The following is a 15,867-nucleotide window of genomic DNA, read 5'->3' as shown; positions in this document are numbered from 1 at the left end:
AATATATTTTTTCCTTTTTCTGCTGAGAACATGCTTTATTGGCTTCAAAACACAGCTTAAATGTTAACCTTATTTATGGAAATTTCCATGGTCTTCATGGAGCTGTGATTGCTACCCCTTATACATTCCAGTACTCATGCCTAGAAAATCCCGTGGATGGAGGAGCCTGGTGCGGGCTACTGTCCATGGGGTCACAAAGAGTCGGACATGACTGAGCGACCTCACTTTCACTTTCATACATTATATGTAACTTCCACGGTGGTATGTCATGTTGAATTGTGATAATTTATTTACGTCTCTCTCTCTCTCTCTCACTAGACAGCTCACTGAGGGTATGATTTCTGTCCTCCAGCTTATATTCCCAATATAGTAGAGACTCAGTGAAAATGCATCATCTGTGGGTAATGTCATCTACTCCAAGTCTTCAGCTACCAATAGGCTCTAACAACTTGGAAACAATGACAGCATTGTGTGTGAATATTGGGAAAGAGAGGTGAATTTGATTAAGCAGGAACAGGGAGTGCTGGGTTTTGAAAATGCAGTGTATTTACCTAGGTAACGCGAGGGCACACGGACTGTGGGAAGAACATCCCAAGCAGTGGAAGCCACATGTACAATTTCACAGAGAAGAAACCTGGTTCAACCAGAAACTGAAAGAAGTTTGGTGTAACTAGCAAAAAGGATGCGTTCAGGGAAGGGGCTAGAGATGATCATTGGAAAGGGAATGGGGTCACATTATGAAAGGACTCTGATGCTCTGTGTCTTAGTCCACTTGGGTCACTGTAGCAAAATAGCCTAGACGTGGTGGTATCTCTCACAGTTGTGGTGACTGGTAAGTCCAAGACCAAGACACCAGATTTTGGTGAGGGCCTGTTTCATAGATGGCTCTCTTCACTAGAACCTCACATGGTGGAAAAAGCAAGGCACCTCTCTGGGGTCTCTTTTTGTAAGTTCACTGATCCCATCAGTGAAGACTCTGCCCTGTGATGTACAAATACCAACCTCTTTAGGTTTTGTTCCCCAGGGTATTTCACAAGAGGATGGAAATGGATCTTCTACTGAAAATATTCCTTCACTGAGTTTCACTATACAGTATCCTTATTCTCTTAGTATGAAGTGAGGAAATCCACATTTACTTTATTTGGGGACCATATTTTCAGTAATCACTCTGAAATTGTAGTTGAACAGTTCCTGTTATATACTCTGATTTTACCACATTCATTTGTATTGTCCGTCTTGGTATATACTTTCTCAGTAAATATCTTTCATTTTTTTAACTGTGTAACTCAGTTTTTAGCAACTACTTTTGACCTAGTTAGTGATAACTTTAAAGAAAATAACTAAAGCAGATCTCTCTACTTATTCTAGTGATGATTTCCAAACACATAACTTCTCCACCTCCCACAGCTTACATTATCTCTGGAATTGAAATGACTGCAAGACTGTCAAAAATCATTTATTGTAATTTTATAAAATGACTCTCCCAACTTAATCTTTTAGTAAAACCTCTGTTGGTGAGTCATTGTGCGAATAGGTCTTTGTTCTACCCTCTTTCTTTTTATGACTATATCCATCCTTTTCTCGCCTGCATTTCATATTCCTTTTATTTGCTTAAAATGCATGTTAGGGAGAAAAAAGTTCTCATCAGTGAAAGAAAGAGCATTTTGTAACTCCTCCCCACCATGTACTTCCATTTTCTTTCAGAAACACTAATTTCTCATTTGTCAGGCCCTTTAATCGTCTTATACCCAGCATACTCTTCTTATGTGTTTTAAATCTATTTTAAATCTGTTTCAATTTCTCTATATGCAGTTCCCTTTCTCTCCTTCATTCACTGAGTCAGTTTATCTGTCTCAAAATACTGTGCATCGCTTTCTCACTCAATTGTTTTACTTTAATTCTTACTTCTGCAAAATATGTTAAATAAAAATATTTATCACGTAATAACTTGGTGAATCTGGTCAAGGTGTTGTTAGTACTATATATCTTCTAAATTAACATTTGTGGTAGGAAGAGCGTCGGATTAGGTATCAGAAAAACTGGTTGGTTGTAGCTTTTCCAATATAGTCATATGACCTTATTTGTGGTATGAAGAAAGCAATCTATCATACCTATGTCACTTAGCTATTTTAAGAAATAAGTTTTTATGATAGTGTCTTTAAAAGATCGAATAGCTTTCAGTCAGGTACCTTTAAATAAGGACACTGTACCTCTGTGTAGGAATTAGTTAAAGTAGTGTGGTGAGTGGTGTTTCAGAGAGGGAAGTAGTAAGAAGATATGAAAAGAAATGGTTAATTTGGATCTCTGTAAGTAATTTAGTGTGGCAAGAATATAGTATATCAGTGGAGGAGTATCAGGAGATATGGTTGGAAAATATCATGGATGTGCTTTAAAAGTTACAGACGATCATTTAAAGATTTAAAGTAGGGGAGTGACATAAAATTTGTATTTCCAGAAGCTTATTCTGCAGTCAGTGTAGATGACAGATGGAGGGAGGCTAGAGTTAGGGAGACTCTTGAGGAGGCTGTTGCATTTAATAAAGGTCAGAATTGAGAACTGGAAGTCACATGAATTTAACAAGTAAAGAATAGATGCTGGAGATGCTAATCAGATGGGATCTATGGAACTTACACTCTGGTTAACGTGGGTGGTCGAAAGGCATTTATTAAAGGAGAAGAATTTGTAATCCTTCTTGGGTTTCTGGCTTAGCTGGGTTCCCTGCCATGAACTGCTATGGAGAATAAAACGAAAGGAAATGAAAGAGGAGAACTGATTTGAGGAATGTTGAACTTGAGGTATTTACTCCATATCCAAGTGCACATGCTTTGTTTTAGTTGGATGAAGGGAGAGAGGATTTGGGACTTGTCTGTGTAGTAGTAAATGAAGCCTTGGATTTGAATCAGATTTCTCAGGCACGGGGCCAGGTCTCTTGTTATACCTTATTCTAAAAGTCTATCCCTTGAGAAATAAATGGTTCCCCAGAGACAAGGATACACATGGCCCTTGAGTCATGTTCCTGGTCCTTGCTGTCAATCCCAAATCTGAGTCTCTCTTCAGTCAGTCACAAGAATCCTTGGACATGTAAGTGAAACTGACTGTTTCCTATTGTGCTTATAACTAGAAGTAAACAATACTATAAATCTAATCCAATCTAATTTTTAATCTATTAGAGTCATAGTAATAACAGTCATTATTTTTGTTTTTCTATCATGGAGTTTACTGTAAATTGGTTATCAAATGCTTTTCATTAATTTATCCTCATGAAAGCAGATGCTAACGTAACATCATAAATTCAGCTTATGATAGTAGCATACCTGAAAACCCCCTCTTGATATATAATTATAATGCCAATTATTTTAATGTATTTGCTTGACAGCTTTGTTGGGAACTTTAGCCTTTCTCCAGCCATATCTTCAATTATGAGTCCTTCCCATCCACCTGTTCCCTGCCTTCTGCTGGTTATTTGCCTTGAGAAATTCTGAGTTGTGCTTTAACTTCTCCTCTCCCTATAGCATTGTAGCCCGGCTTCCTGATTTACTTTTCTTTCAAGCTTCTCTGACCCTATTGCCTGGCTGTTTTTTTTTTCTTTTTCTTTCTGACTCCGGCAGTTTCATAACGAAGCTGCGTTTTTGCCATCGGGAGGTCAGGTGGAGTATGAACATACGACTGCAGAGACCGGAATGAGAGCCTGCACAGCTGCAAGGGCACTATGATGGCTGTGGCTCCCGCAGATCTAGTTTTAGAGAAGCAGTTGCCCTTTGTGTCTGGGTCCTTCAAAATTCAAGGACAACCAGCTGCCTGTAATTTGTAGACATACTAAAACATTTTTATGGCTGCACCTAAATGTGAAGGGGGGAAGTTGGATCGATTCCTGCAAACATTTAAAAGGAGTGCATTTACAGTGTCAGTAGTGGTCTGGGTAAAGATAATGAAAAGTGTGCCTTTTTTTTTTTTTTTTTTTAGAACTCCTGATCACGACTTTTTTTGTTTTTGCAAGCAGTCAATCAGCCATTCATTTAGACCTGCATACACCACACTCACTGACTCTCTTAAAATAATTTCAGGGGTGTTCACAGATATCAGAGAAAATGTTTAGTTCACAGATACACACTGTAATATGTAGTAGAATGCCAGTGTAGAAAGCATATATGGAATGAGACTGAAACTTTGTAATTATTTATTGGATAGTGGCATTTTAACAATAAGCTGTATTTGACTCAGTTTTCATGCCAGATGAAAGAAGATAATTCCCAGCTGTTTCATTTAAATTCTAGACCTACATAGAAATCCACATGGTAGCAAGAAAATAGAACTCCTTTTCAGTTTATTTCATTTCATTTAGAAATGGTAAATCAGATTTATATGAAAAACCAGATTATATTTTCTCTGACAATAGTATTGAAAAAGGTACTATTCCCAAATCTTAATTCATTGTATTACAACTGCCCTTCCAATACTTTGGATTGTATCCATGGAAATTCATCAGAGTGCAAGAGTTTTGTATTGTTTTCTTTTATCCCCCTTGCCCCTGACATCAGCTCTGATGTTAAGCCATTCTTTTAGTTATAGTTAAAATGAGACATGCATGGGTGATTTGCAGTTAACTCCTCGCCTCCACACACACAAATGCCTCAGCCTCACATCTAATCATGATTCATGCCTTATGCCAGATTCTTGCTGTCATCCCAGCACCAGCAGATGGTGGGACATGACCCCTGGGGCAGTCTGACCCAGTGTTCTAAGGTTGTACATCTTTTGGTAGCAACGGTCAGAAAAGAAAGAATTTTAATGTGGCAAATTGAGTTTTTCTTTTGACTTCTTGCTTTAAAAAAATAAATTAATGGAAATTTGGTGTCAGATTTTCAGATGGTATCATAAAAACTTATTTTTTAATCCCAGAAACAAAAGTGAAAAGGCACATTGTATTTTATAAATGGGCTTGCTGAAAGAAAGGACAGCTGCTGTGTTTATATTTTGTCATGCAAACTCTACGTTTGTAATAATCTGTATTGTGAGAAATGAGTGAATAACAGCATACAAAAAGACAAATTTTATTTATTTATGCTTAGGTACGTTTTCTGTTGTAAAGAATGGCACCAGTGGATGCCAGATGACACACATGTTGAATTGTTAGTGTAGTTGAGACTGAATTTGCTCCTTATGCTCTATGATTAGTATGATTGGTGACTTTAGACAAGTTTACTTCATCTTTCTGGACCTCTGTTTCTTCACCTAATAAAAAACGTTGTTTTAAAGTATCTCCAAAATAATCCTTTTTATTATAGAACATAAAATGTAAGAAACCAAAATGGTATTAGCTGCTTTAAAGTGTACTAGGCCTATGGTAGGAAAAGGAAATGCATGGATGGAGTTTCAACATTAACTAATCCTGATTACTCGATCTTTTGTTACTGGATAGATAAACATACACATAATTACAGTATTTGCAAAGGAATGTTTTTAAGATAATAAATCCATGGAATTTTTTGCAATTTTCAATTTTTACAAGTTTTTCCATGTAATTTCTATTGATTTAGCTGTTAATTCTAGCTTCTCCTGATGATGTTAAGAGTATTAAAACTCTCTAGCCCAGAATCCTGGGTAGTCATGGGTTGCACAGAACATTGCTGTGTAGCTTTTTGACCAGAACCTAAGATGAGGGCTACCTTTTGCAGTCAGTAGGCATGCGCTTACAGTCACCTGTGCATGCATTTCACTCAGTGTTTTATCTTACTGTGCATGAACAAAAAATTTTTTTTTCTATTCTTTTGTTGTAGATGTTAATTCTATTGCTCATTTTAAGGAATTGCTTGTCCTTATTCACCGAATTGATTTCAGGGTTCTTGATGGATTGGGACCCACAGTTTGAAAAACACTGAGCTGAACAATCAGCACTTACTATAAAGAAATAATTATTTTTTAGACTTTCTCAAATTATTAAAAATGATTTCCTACTCTTTATTAATCACAGCCACTGTCATTTACTTAACAAGAAATCTTTAGAGTTCTTTTATTGTTTTGTGTATTCAAAGGCTATAAAAGATATTGAGGAGCTACACATAGAAACAACATTCAAATAGAATGTTTTGGGGTGTCTGTGAGTTTGATATAGCTTTGGACGGCCTGTCTTTTAATGTTCAGAGTTGTGTTCCTGTTTTACTGGAGGACCGGCGTGGGGTGTCTTGCATGGGAGTTTGCTGGCTCTTGGGTGGAGCTTGGTCTCAGGGTAGGTATGGGAGGCTTTTGGGTGGACTTTCGTCTATTAATGTTCCCTAGTGTCAGGAGTTCTGTGGTGGTCCAGAGTTCTGGAGTTGAGCCTTCTGCCTCTCGATTTTGGTCCCCCTCTTACGGTAACATCAAGAGTTTTCCCTCCATCCAGCACAGAAGGCAAAACCCCTAGGTTAATGGTGAAATGACTTTCCAGAGCCAGAAACACCCAAAGAGATTCACAGTTATATAAAGAAGAGAGGAGGGAAATAGAGGTACCAGGGGGAGAAAATGAAGAGTCCAAAGGGAAGAGAGCAATCAAGCCAGTCATCAGATCCTTCATTTTTAAGAGATTGGTTTGCCTTTCTGGTCTTCCGCCAGCATTCAGAAGTTGTTTTGTGAAAGTTGCTCCACATGCAGGTGATCTTTTGATGTATTTTGGGGGGATAAAGTGGTTTCCCTGTCCTATTCTTCCATCATCTTGGGATTGCCCCCTAAATAGAATGTTTTAATGAGCCTTATAACATCCTGTTTTAACACATGGCGTTCCTCTTCACTGTTCAGAGTCAAATAGTAATTTTAGATTTTGTTTCCTTGAGCTTTTATTGCCATCATCTTTCCAGGTGTACATCATCCCAGTTACTGTTTTTTAATAGGTCAAACTTTTTTACATAAAGTGGCTTGACTTCATGCAAAGGCTCTTCATTTGCAGTTTCACAAAGATGGAAAACAAAAGAAGTGGGCCTCTTGAATTTCTATATAACCATATAGAATTCTGAATGAAAGTGAAAGTTGTTCAGTCATGTGCGACTATTTGCAGTCCCACGGACTGTGTATAGTCCATGGAATTCTCCAGACCGGAATACCGGAGTGGGTAGCCTTTCCCTTCTCCAGGGGATCTTCCCAACCCAGGGATTGAACCCAGCCCCTGCATTGCAGGTGGATTCTTTACCAGCCGAGCCACCAGGGAAGCCCAGGATTCTGAATACCATGGACTTATTGCTGCCTAAACTACTTCCGCTTTTCATTAGTGGTTTGAGTAAGTTATGTGAGAAACACAGTAATCATATGGAACTGAATAGTCTCTACTGTCACTCCATATAAAATGATATGAGGTGAGTATTTTGCACATGTAATTGCCACTTTTAATTGCTGTAGCATTATTGGAAGTCATAGAATTTATATGTATATAATAATACAATATTAGGAAACTCAGAAGGGAAGTAGAAAATAAAGAATTCCTACTCTGAATAGACAGGATTGGAAATAACATTGAAAAGTAAGTGTGGTATGCAAATGGTATATTCAGAAAGGATTCCTTTGTAATCTGACTGTAGGTTTACAAGAGATTGTATTAAAAAGTGTTTCGCATAGGGAAAAACTGATGATAAAAGTGGCTTGTGGACCTGAAGATAATTTTATATAAATACATTTTAATATAAATAAATAATTTCTACTATAGATGGTGACAATTCTTAAAGAATTTACTGTAGATGTAATTGTTAGTGTTAGTGTTGAAGACGTTCACTGAAGCTCTTTGTATGTATCTCTTTCAGATATGGAAACAAGTGAAAAAATCCAAGGAAGTGGAATACTTCAAGTGTTTGCAAGCCTGTTGATTCCACAGTCCTCCTGCACAGCCAAAGTAGCTAACGTCATAGCAGAAATAGCCAAAAATGGTGAGGTTTTCCTCAAGAGCTTTTCTGCTGGGAACATCTTCAGTTTTACACCCTACCTGTCAGTATGTTTTATTAATTTATGTTTCCATTTTGTAGATTAGACCTTTTTTAAAAAATTTTCTTTGTTTTTCTTTTCATTAACTTTTTTTCATGTGATTGTTTAAAATGACTGTAGTCATTCTGTTCATACATTTCCCGTTTGCTCTTCATTCTGTCAGAGTAGAGTTAAAGAATAGCGCTGCTCGTCCCTGCTGTCCCTGTATTGTTTATTACTTTGACTGTAGGATTCTCAAATTGTCACTGAGTCATTCGTCTTCATTGTCACAGGAGACCTTACCTTTTTCAGTGAATACATTGTTTTCTGTTATATCCAGAAAATATGTTTGTCTGACCTACTGACAAACCTGACATGGCAGTTGGCCGCAGTAGTGCAGTCGGAATACATACTCTGTTTTCTGAGTTCACCTTCATGAGGAGCATTTATTTCTTAAGTGTCCATGTAAATATACTCTGGAGAAAACCTCAAAGCATGGATTATATAATAGCCATCCCGTTATATATGGTTTGTATCCAAGGGAGAGGGGATTCTTTAGAAGATATTTCAGGAATATTTTGTAGCAGAAATATTCGTATTTGATTTTAGTTTAGTCAATTTAAGAAAAACACTGACTTAAAAAAATTTTTTTAAACTTTCCATTACTCTATGAAGTGAATCAAAGAGGATTTGCTGTGATGTATGTCAAAGAGTGTATTGCTTATGTTTTCCTCTAAGAGCTTTATAGTTTCTGGCCTTAAATTTAAATCTTTAATCCATTTTGAGTTTATTTTTGTGTATGGTGTTATAAAGTGTTCTAGTTTCATTCTTTTACAGGTAGCTGTCCAGTTTTCCCAGCACCCCTTATTGAAGAGGTTGTCTTTTCTCTATTGTATAGTCTTGCCTCCTTTGTCAAAAATAGGGTACCCATATGTGTATGGGTTTATCTCTGGGCTTTCTGTCTTGTTCCATTGGTCTCTATTGCTGTTTTTGTGCCACTACTGTTCCGTCTTAATGACTGTAGTTTTGCAGTATAGTCTGAAGTCAGGAAGGTGGATTCCTCCAGTTTCATTTTTCTTTCTCAAGACTGCTCTGGCTATTCAGGGTCTTTTGTGTTTCCATGCAAATTGTGAAATATTTTTTTCTAGTTCTGTGAAAAATACCATTGGTAGTTTGATAGGATTGAATCTGTAGATTCCTTTGGGTTGTGTAGTCATTTTGATAATATTGATTCTTCCAAAAACATGGTATATTTTTTCATCTGTTTGTGTTACCTTTGATTTCTTTCATCAGTGTTGTACAGTTTTCTGCATACAGGTCTTTTGTCACTGGGTAGGTTTTCCCCTAGGTATCTTATTCTTTTTGTTGCAGTGGTGAAAAGGATTATTTTCTTAACTTTTCTTTCTGATTTTTCATTGTTAGAAGCACTGACTTCTTAAAGCAGTTTTTAAGCATAAGGGAAGGCCATGCTAAATGCAATAGCATTAGTATGCCTCTATTTCTCAAAGTTTGATATTATTTTTAGTCTTCTTATTTTAGTAAGTTGCATATATTATACTTTAAAAAAAAGAAACTTTAAAATTCTGGTCTCAGTTTTACACAATTTTATACATTGTGTAATCACTATGCAGGTGGTGTTGTAAAGTACCAGTATATGTTGTTTTTGACCCAGTAAAACAGCTTGTTCATGTGTGTGTTACCAGAAAGAATTGCCATGAAAATTTTATGTTTGTTTTGTTGTTGTTTAGTCACTGTGTCGTACTCTTTGCGACCCCATGGACTTCAGCATGCTAGGCTTCCCTGTTCTTCACTATCTCCCAGAGCTTGCTCAAACTCATGTCCATTGAGTCAGTGATGCCATCCAACCATCTCATCCTCTGTCGCCCCCTTCTCCTCCTGCCCTCAATCTTTCCCAGCATCAGGGTCTTTTCCAGTGAGTCAGCACTTCACATCAGGTGGTCAGAGTATTAGAACTTCAGCTTTAGCATCAATCCTTCCAGTGAATATTCAGGACTGATTTCCTTTAGAAGATTGACTGGTTTGTTCTCCTTACTGTCCGAGGGACTCTGAAGAGTCTTCTCCAGCACCACAGTTTGAAAGCATCAAAACTTCAACCCTCAGCCGCCTTTGTGGTTGAACTCTCATGTCTGTCCATGTTTGTTTGCAGGTTTCATTTGTTTAGAGGTGCTCCAAATATATTTTAAATTTCAGTGAGGTTCTGTGTTGGTAAATCATTTTTTTGGTTGTTAATGAAAACTGATCATCTGTTGTTTGCATGTACATCTAAGCTATTATGGTTATAATCACTATGCTCTGCCTTGGAATTGAGCTGGTCATAAATGTTGAGAAATTCCTAATGGGTCTAGGAGTATTTAGTGTACTTCAAGCAGATTTGAACTGCTCTGAATAGATAGGGATTACCTTGGGACAACAAAGAACTCTTGAGGCAGATCTGGTTTGAGAATGAAACCCCTCTAGACATTGTTAACCTAGACCAGCCACTATCTAAATTCTTCTTAGGTGCAAGGTAGCTTGATTTTTGTATCAAGTAGTTTATATTTAACTTCATTAGAAACACAGTATAATTTCCAGAAATCAGTTTTTATCTTTAAGCTTTTTTCCTTAAGAATGAGCACACACACATAACATAGATTCAGAAATTTTGAATAGCTAATTTTGAAATGGATTGCCGTTCCTATATGAGCTTACTGAGGAATATCAGTCCTCATAATACTTTGTCACAGTTTCACGATAACTGCTGCTAGAGCTTGCTTCTAATAACACTTTGGTAGATGACAGCTCTGTTTTAAAGACATAATTAGTAGCATTTATACTTTTAATTAGAGGCTTGTTAAGGCCCTGTCACTAATCCCTGCTGGTTACAATAAATGGGACCCAATTTAAATGGTTGTTTATTGCTTAACCACCACATTGTTGTTGTTGTTGTAGAAGTGACTGGCTGAGAAAGTAGATTAGAGTCTTCCTTTTAAAATAAATATCTTCAGAAATGCAACATGACCCAACAGAGATATTAACTGGGCTTATATTTCTTCTTTTTAGAAACTTGACAATGAAAGAAAATTGTGTGAACTAGAGAAAAAAAGAAATTAGAAGTTGATAGGTTCATCATTACTCTGCTATGCATGTTACATAACAACAGAAGAGAAATATTAGCATATACTTGTTAGATTTTGATTAATTATAAAATATAATTTTGCTTAAATGTTTATTTCCAAAAATATCCTCTAAAAATTGACAAAACTGACTATGTGCTGATGTTAAAAAACCAGAGGGTTAGTAAGAAGTTCCAGGTACAAGTTTAATGTGGGAGCATAGCTATGACCATAAGTTACAGTAAGAGATTTGATGCTTTTTAAAGTAAAGTATTCCTCTAGATAACAGATTTAAGATGAATTTGGGGCAAAGAAAAAATAAGCAGAAGAGAAAGTGTCCATGAATATTTCTTCCTTTTTAGAATTGTACTCTTAAAGTATCTTTAATAATAATAACAACAATACATTTCTGAAACTGGTGCTGTTTTGTGCCTACAGTGCTAATAAGTGAAGTAAAAGCAAATAAAGACTTTAGATCTTATTCTCCTCCTCCTCTTTCTCCTCTTATAACATGCAGTTAAGAAAATAGTGATAAATAAGGATAATGAAAGTTAATGAAAAATTGTTTTGGTTTATGGTAGAGGCTATCAGCAAGACAAGCATAATCCCATTCATTTTTGTATACTTATTTCATGAAATATTTAGTAGGGTTGTAATAGTACTTTTGGACAGCGGTGTACTCTTCAAATAGCAAGCCATCTTAAACATTTTAATAAGTATTAATAATAAGTAAAATTTAATTAAGGAAAGTTATTTATGTAATTGTGAATGTTTATATTTTTAATTAACCCTATCTCTTATTTTCAGAATTTATGCGAATTCCATGTGTGGATGCTGGATTGATTTCACCACTGGTGCAGCTGCTAAATAGCAAAGACCAGGAAGTGCTGCTTCAAACGGGCAGGGCTCTAGGAAACATATGTTATGATAGCCGTAAGTGTTGACATATCAGTGGTGCACTTACAAACTGTTGTTTGAGTCATGACTTTTGTAATAATTCTGTTTTGTGTGTTAGCACTATCTCTTCTAGCCTAAGACATTAACGTGGGGGCAATATGACTTAGTTCTGCTTATGAAACTGAATTGATGGAAATTTGGGCCATAGTATTCTAAACTAAGACTTATCCGACATGAATTCTTTTTTGTGTGTGTGATTTCACAAATGATATTTTCAGAAGAAAGTAAGTAAATTTCTAAGTTTTGGAGCTTTTAATTTTAGGGAAAAAATATCTTTTCAGTTAGGCTTTATTGAACTACCATCTCTGGATGATAATGCTTCTGAACACATTTTTTAGTTTCTAAGTCTATCCAAATACATTTTAATTCCTTGCAATTCAGTAAAGCCATTCATAAAAACCATTATCTTCTGAAGAACTAAATTGGTTTATTGCATCTTGCATTGACTCCATTCCTATTTGTCATAATGTCATTGTCATCCTTAACACTTTATACAATATTACTGTTCCTACTAGGCAAAGAGAAAGCAAGAACTTGGTTATGAGTATAGATATTGCAAAATTTTTACATTTTCTATCTTTTCTTCCCATATATGTGCAAATGAAATACAGAAAAAAAATCTTGAGTATAGTCAGTTTAATTAGACTTATCCTGATTTTCCTTTGATTTCTATTTTCTGAAACAAAAACACATGTTTAAACACTCAATTTAGCATCTCCTAAGAATTTATTTAATTCAATAAAGTCACAAACATATTCATTTATGATAAAAGAAAGATATAAAAAAAGATAGAAACCATAGTTTTCAGTTGTAAGTTCTCTGTGGCAGTAGTTATAAGGCTAGCCTCATTTATTCTTTCCTTACTTTTTCTGAAATATCATGTTTTAGCCGAGGACACAGATATCTTTTATTATGAATATTTATTGGAGAATCTGAGTCTCCAATATTGTTTATAAATTGACCTTACTTTGCCTTCGTTCCAGTTCTTACTTATCCTGGGTATTATCTTTGTTTACAGAATCTCAGTGCTTATGTTTATAACTTTATGCTTTCACATTTAGAGTTTTTATTAAACACCATAGTTTATAGTGTTACCTTTCAAGAATGAATGTGTATTTTATATGATTAATTTTAATAGTATGCATTTAATAGACCACTGCAGAATAATAGGTAAAGATTGATTGTAGCTATTTGGAGCACAATCATTACTCTCTTTATTCTTCGGTGTTTGTTACCAGAATTTAAGGCTATCAGGTATTCTTTAATCTTTGTTCAGTTTAGATAGTCTTGAATTATGCATTGCTTGAACATCATAGGAATTAATCTGTTTTGAGTACTCTTGCTCTAGAGTTTCACTTAACATTGGCACCATGAAAGAAATACCCATAGTGATCTATTGTGTCATCTTGCTATGATTTTTATGGGCACAGTAATTTTACTTCCTGTGTACTCTAAAGAACCTTGAAGTTAGGGTAATAAATGTCTAGTTAATAAGATTGTCATTTTTGATGAAACTGAAGTCAAATATAATACTGTTTGTCATATCCGTTTACTCTGTTCTTATGAGGTATACTGTCTATAAAGTCTGTGGCTATGCTTTAGGCTATGAAGTTAATTTTTTTGTTTCATTTATTTGTGAATATAACCACTTTATTTTCATTTAATTCCATGAAAATTACAGCTGAATAGAAAATTAAGCATAGTGAATACAGACTAATTTTTATAGTTTTAGATCTTCTTTATGGAAAATGAAATTAGTAGTTTTAAAATGAATAAATACAAAAATTTATTTCTTTATAGTTTATTACTGTAAATCATGTGGTAAAATGTGTTCACTGTGCCATGCTATCTTAAGTGTATAACTTCCATAATACTATATGCTTTCTTATCCTTTTATTTGAAATTAAATCTCTGTGAACTTATCAGTGATTTCTCCAGAATAGTTGTAGAAAGAGTAGGCCCCTTTAATTATAAGAGTGATAACAAAGTCTAGAAATGTGGTGCTATGTGGTTGACTTTTTAATTTAATTAAAATCCAATGATATTTTATGACAATTGGGAGTTTGAAAGAATTAAGAAATTAGATTTATCTTTTTAAAAAGTATTGAATAACTTCTATTTTAATGAATGAATTAACCTTCTTCCCTCTTAATAATGTAATACTTCATTCGTAAAAGGAGAATAGACAACTATAAATGACAGCCTTGTAAATAAAAGGAATCTTCTTACAAATAACATGTGATTTAAAATGAAAATTTACATGTGTATTTTATCAAACTTACCCATAGGGCTGGTCAGTTTATTCTTGTTTTACAACTGTATTCCAAATGAATAACCTTTTAATATGGGTTTATTTAGAATTTTATTGGGCCTACAATACATAGTAAAGTCAATGTATGGATAAAGTAACATAGAGAATTCAGCATTAGAGATAAAAGCTTAAGCAATGTATGTATATTTTATAGATTTTTATTTGATAGTTAAAACATAAGGCATTTTCTAGCATATTTCAGTTAAAAGTCTTCTCTTTTTTAAAGAAGAGCTCTAACTGTAAAAAGAATTACACTTACCACAAAATTCATGGCCATCTTTTGAAAAAAGTAGGTCAGATTTCAGTTTTACCAGTTTTGACAGTGCCCATTTTAGGAGCTCTTCCTAATGGAAGGAAACTGTCTTATATAACCCTAACATCAGGTAATGGACTGATACAGCTGCTAAATGGGACGGAGTTTAGGCTTTGTTGCTGATGAACTTTTTGCATCCCAGTCTCTTTTGCATCTTGGATGTAGAGATGAAAGAGTCACTGAGTGGGAACATTTTTCATTTAAAATGCTTAGTCTTTTTCTTTTGTGCTTCTAGAGAACTGCCAAGGCATTTATGGATTTCTCATTCCAAGTATACAAACAGACTTCTGATATAAGCAACATTTTTTAAAATTCTTTTACCTGTAACTTTGCCAAAAGTACTCTTTTTATAAGAAGAGAAAAAAATTATATTTTAATTTGGAAAGAAGTCAGCAAAGCTTTGATGGGATACGCTAGGGGGTGTGATTTTAAATAACGAAAAGTAATCTCGAATCTCAGAAATTCATACCTTTGGCTTACTTAATTACACGTTTCTCTCAAAAGTGATATGGAAAAAAATGAGCTCTTTCTTTCTCCTTACTTGGCCATCTTTGTGGTATTTTTTGTGTATATAGCTTTGTATGTTTAAAATTGCTCATATACTTAAGTGGTCTTATAGTATTGAAGAGCTTCATGTTAAATTCCTACTCAGTGTTTATAATTTGCAGGGATAAATTAGTGACTAGAGTCTCAGCTTTCTATTTGTAGATTTTACTGCTTGAGGTCAGTAAATAACTGTTATTGGAAATACTGGTTAAAAAGTCATTTAGTAGAGGCTAAAAGAATATGATTGCATGAAATTAAATATTTGTGCCTTTTGTATACCAGAGAAAGAGTACACACAATTCAAATTGTGTGTGCGTGCATGCATACTCAGTCGTGTCCGACTCTTTGTGACCCTGTGGACTGTAGCCCGCCAGGTTTCTCTGTCCATGGGATTTTCCAGGCAACAATACTGGAGTGGGTTGCCATCTCCTCCTCCAGAGGATCTTCCCAACCCAGGAATTGAACCTGCATCTCCTATATGTCTTGCATATAATAGATATTAAAATTGAATATACCTATTTATAGAAATAAAATTAATGCTTGTAATTATATAATTAGTCCTATTATTAGAAATGTGCACACTTAAGAAGGTTGGATTATATGCTATCTTATTTGATGTAAAGAAACTTAAATTCTTGCTCACTGAACAAATAAATATACCAAACTGAGGTGGCAATCTGGAGAAGGAAATGGCAACCCACTCCAGT

General features: G+C 35.0%; 1 protein-coding gene across 4 annotated transcripts in view; it reads left to right on the top strand.

The window, feature by feature from the left end:
- The window catches only part of RAP1GDS1 (Rap1 GTPase-GDP dissociation stimulator 1), a 155,147-nt gene that overhangs the window by 61,047 nt on the left and 78,233 nt on the right, over positions 1 to 15,867 (top strand). For all 4 annotated transcript variants that reach the window (XM_065907397.1, XM_065907399.1, XM_065907398.1 and 1 more), the window contains exons 3-4: positions 7,764 to 7,886; positions 11,841 to 11,966. In XM_065907397.1, the coding sequence (XP_065763469.1) occupies positions 7,764 to 7,886; positions 11,841 to 11,966 (249 nt within the window). The remainder of the gene's footprint in view (positions 1 to 7,763; positions 7,887 to 11,840; positions 11,967 to 15,867) is intronic.

The sequence above is a fragment of the Muntiacus reevesi genome, chromosome 16, assembly GCF_963930625.1.
Source record: "Muntiacus reevesi chromosome 16, mMunRee1.1, whole genome shotgun sequence".
In the NCBI taxonomy this organism is placed as follows: Eukaryota; Metazoa; Chordata; class Mammalia; order Artiodactyla; family Cervidae; genus Muntiacus; species Muntiacus reevesi.
The sequence above is the reverse complement of the archived record's forward strand: the minus strand, read 5'-3'. Positions and strand labels throughout refer to the sequence as shown.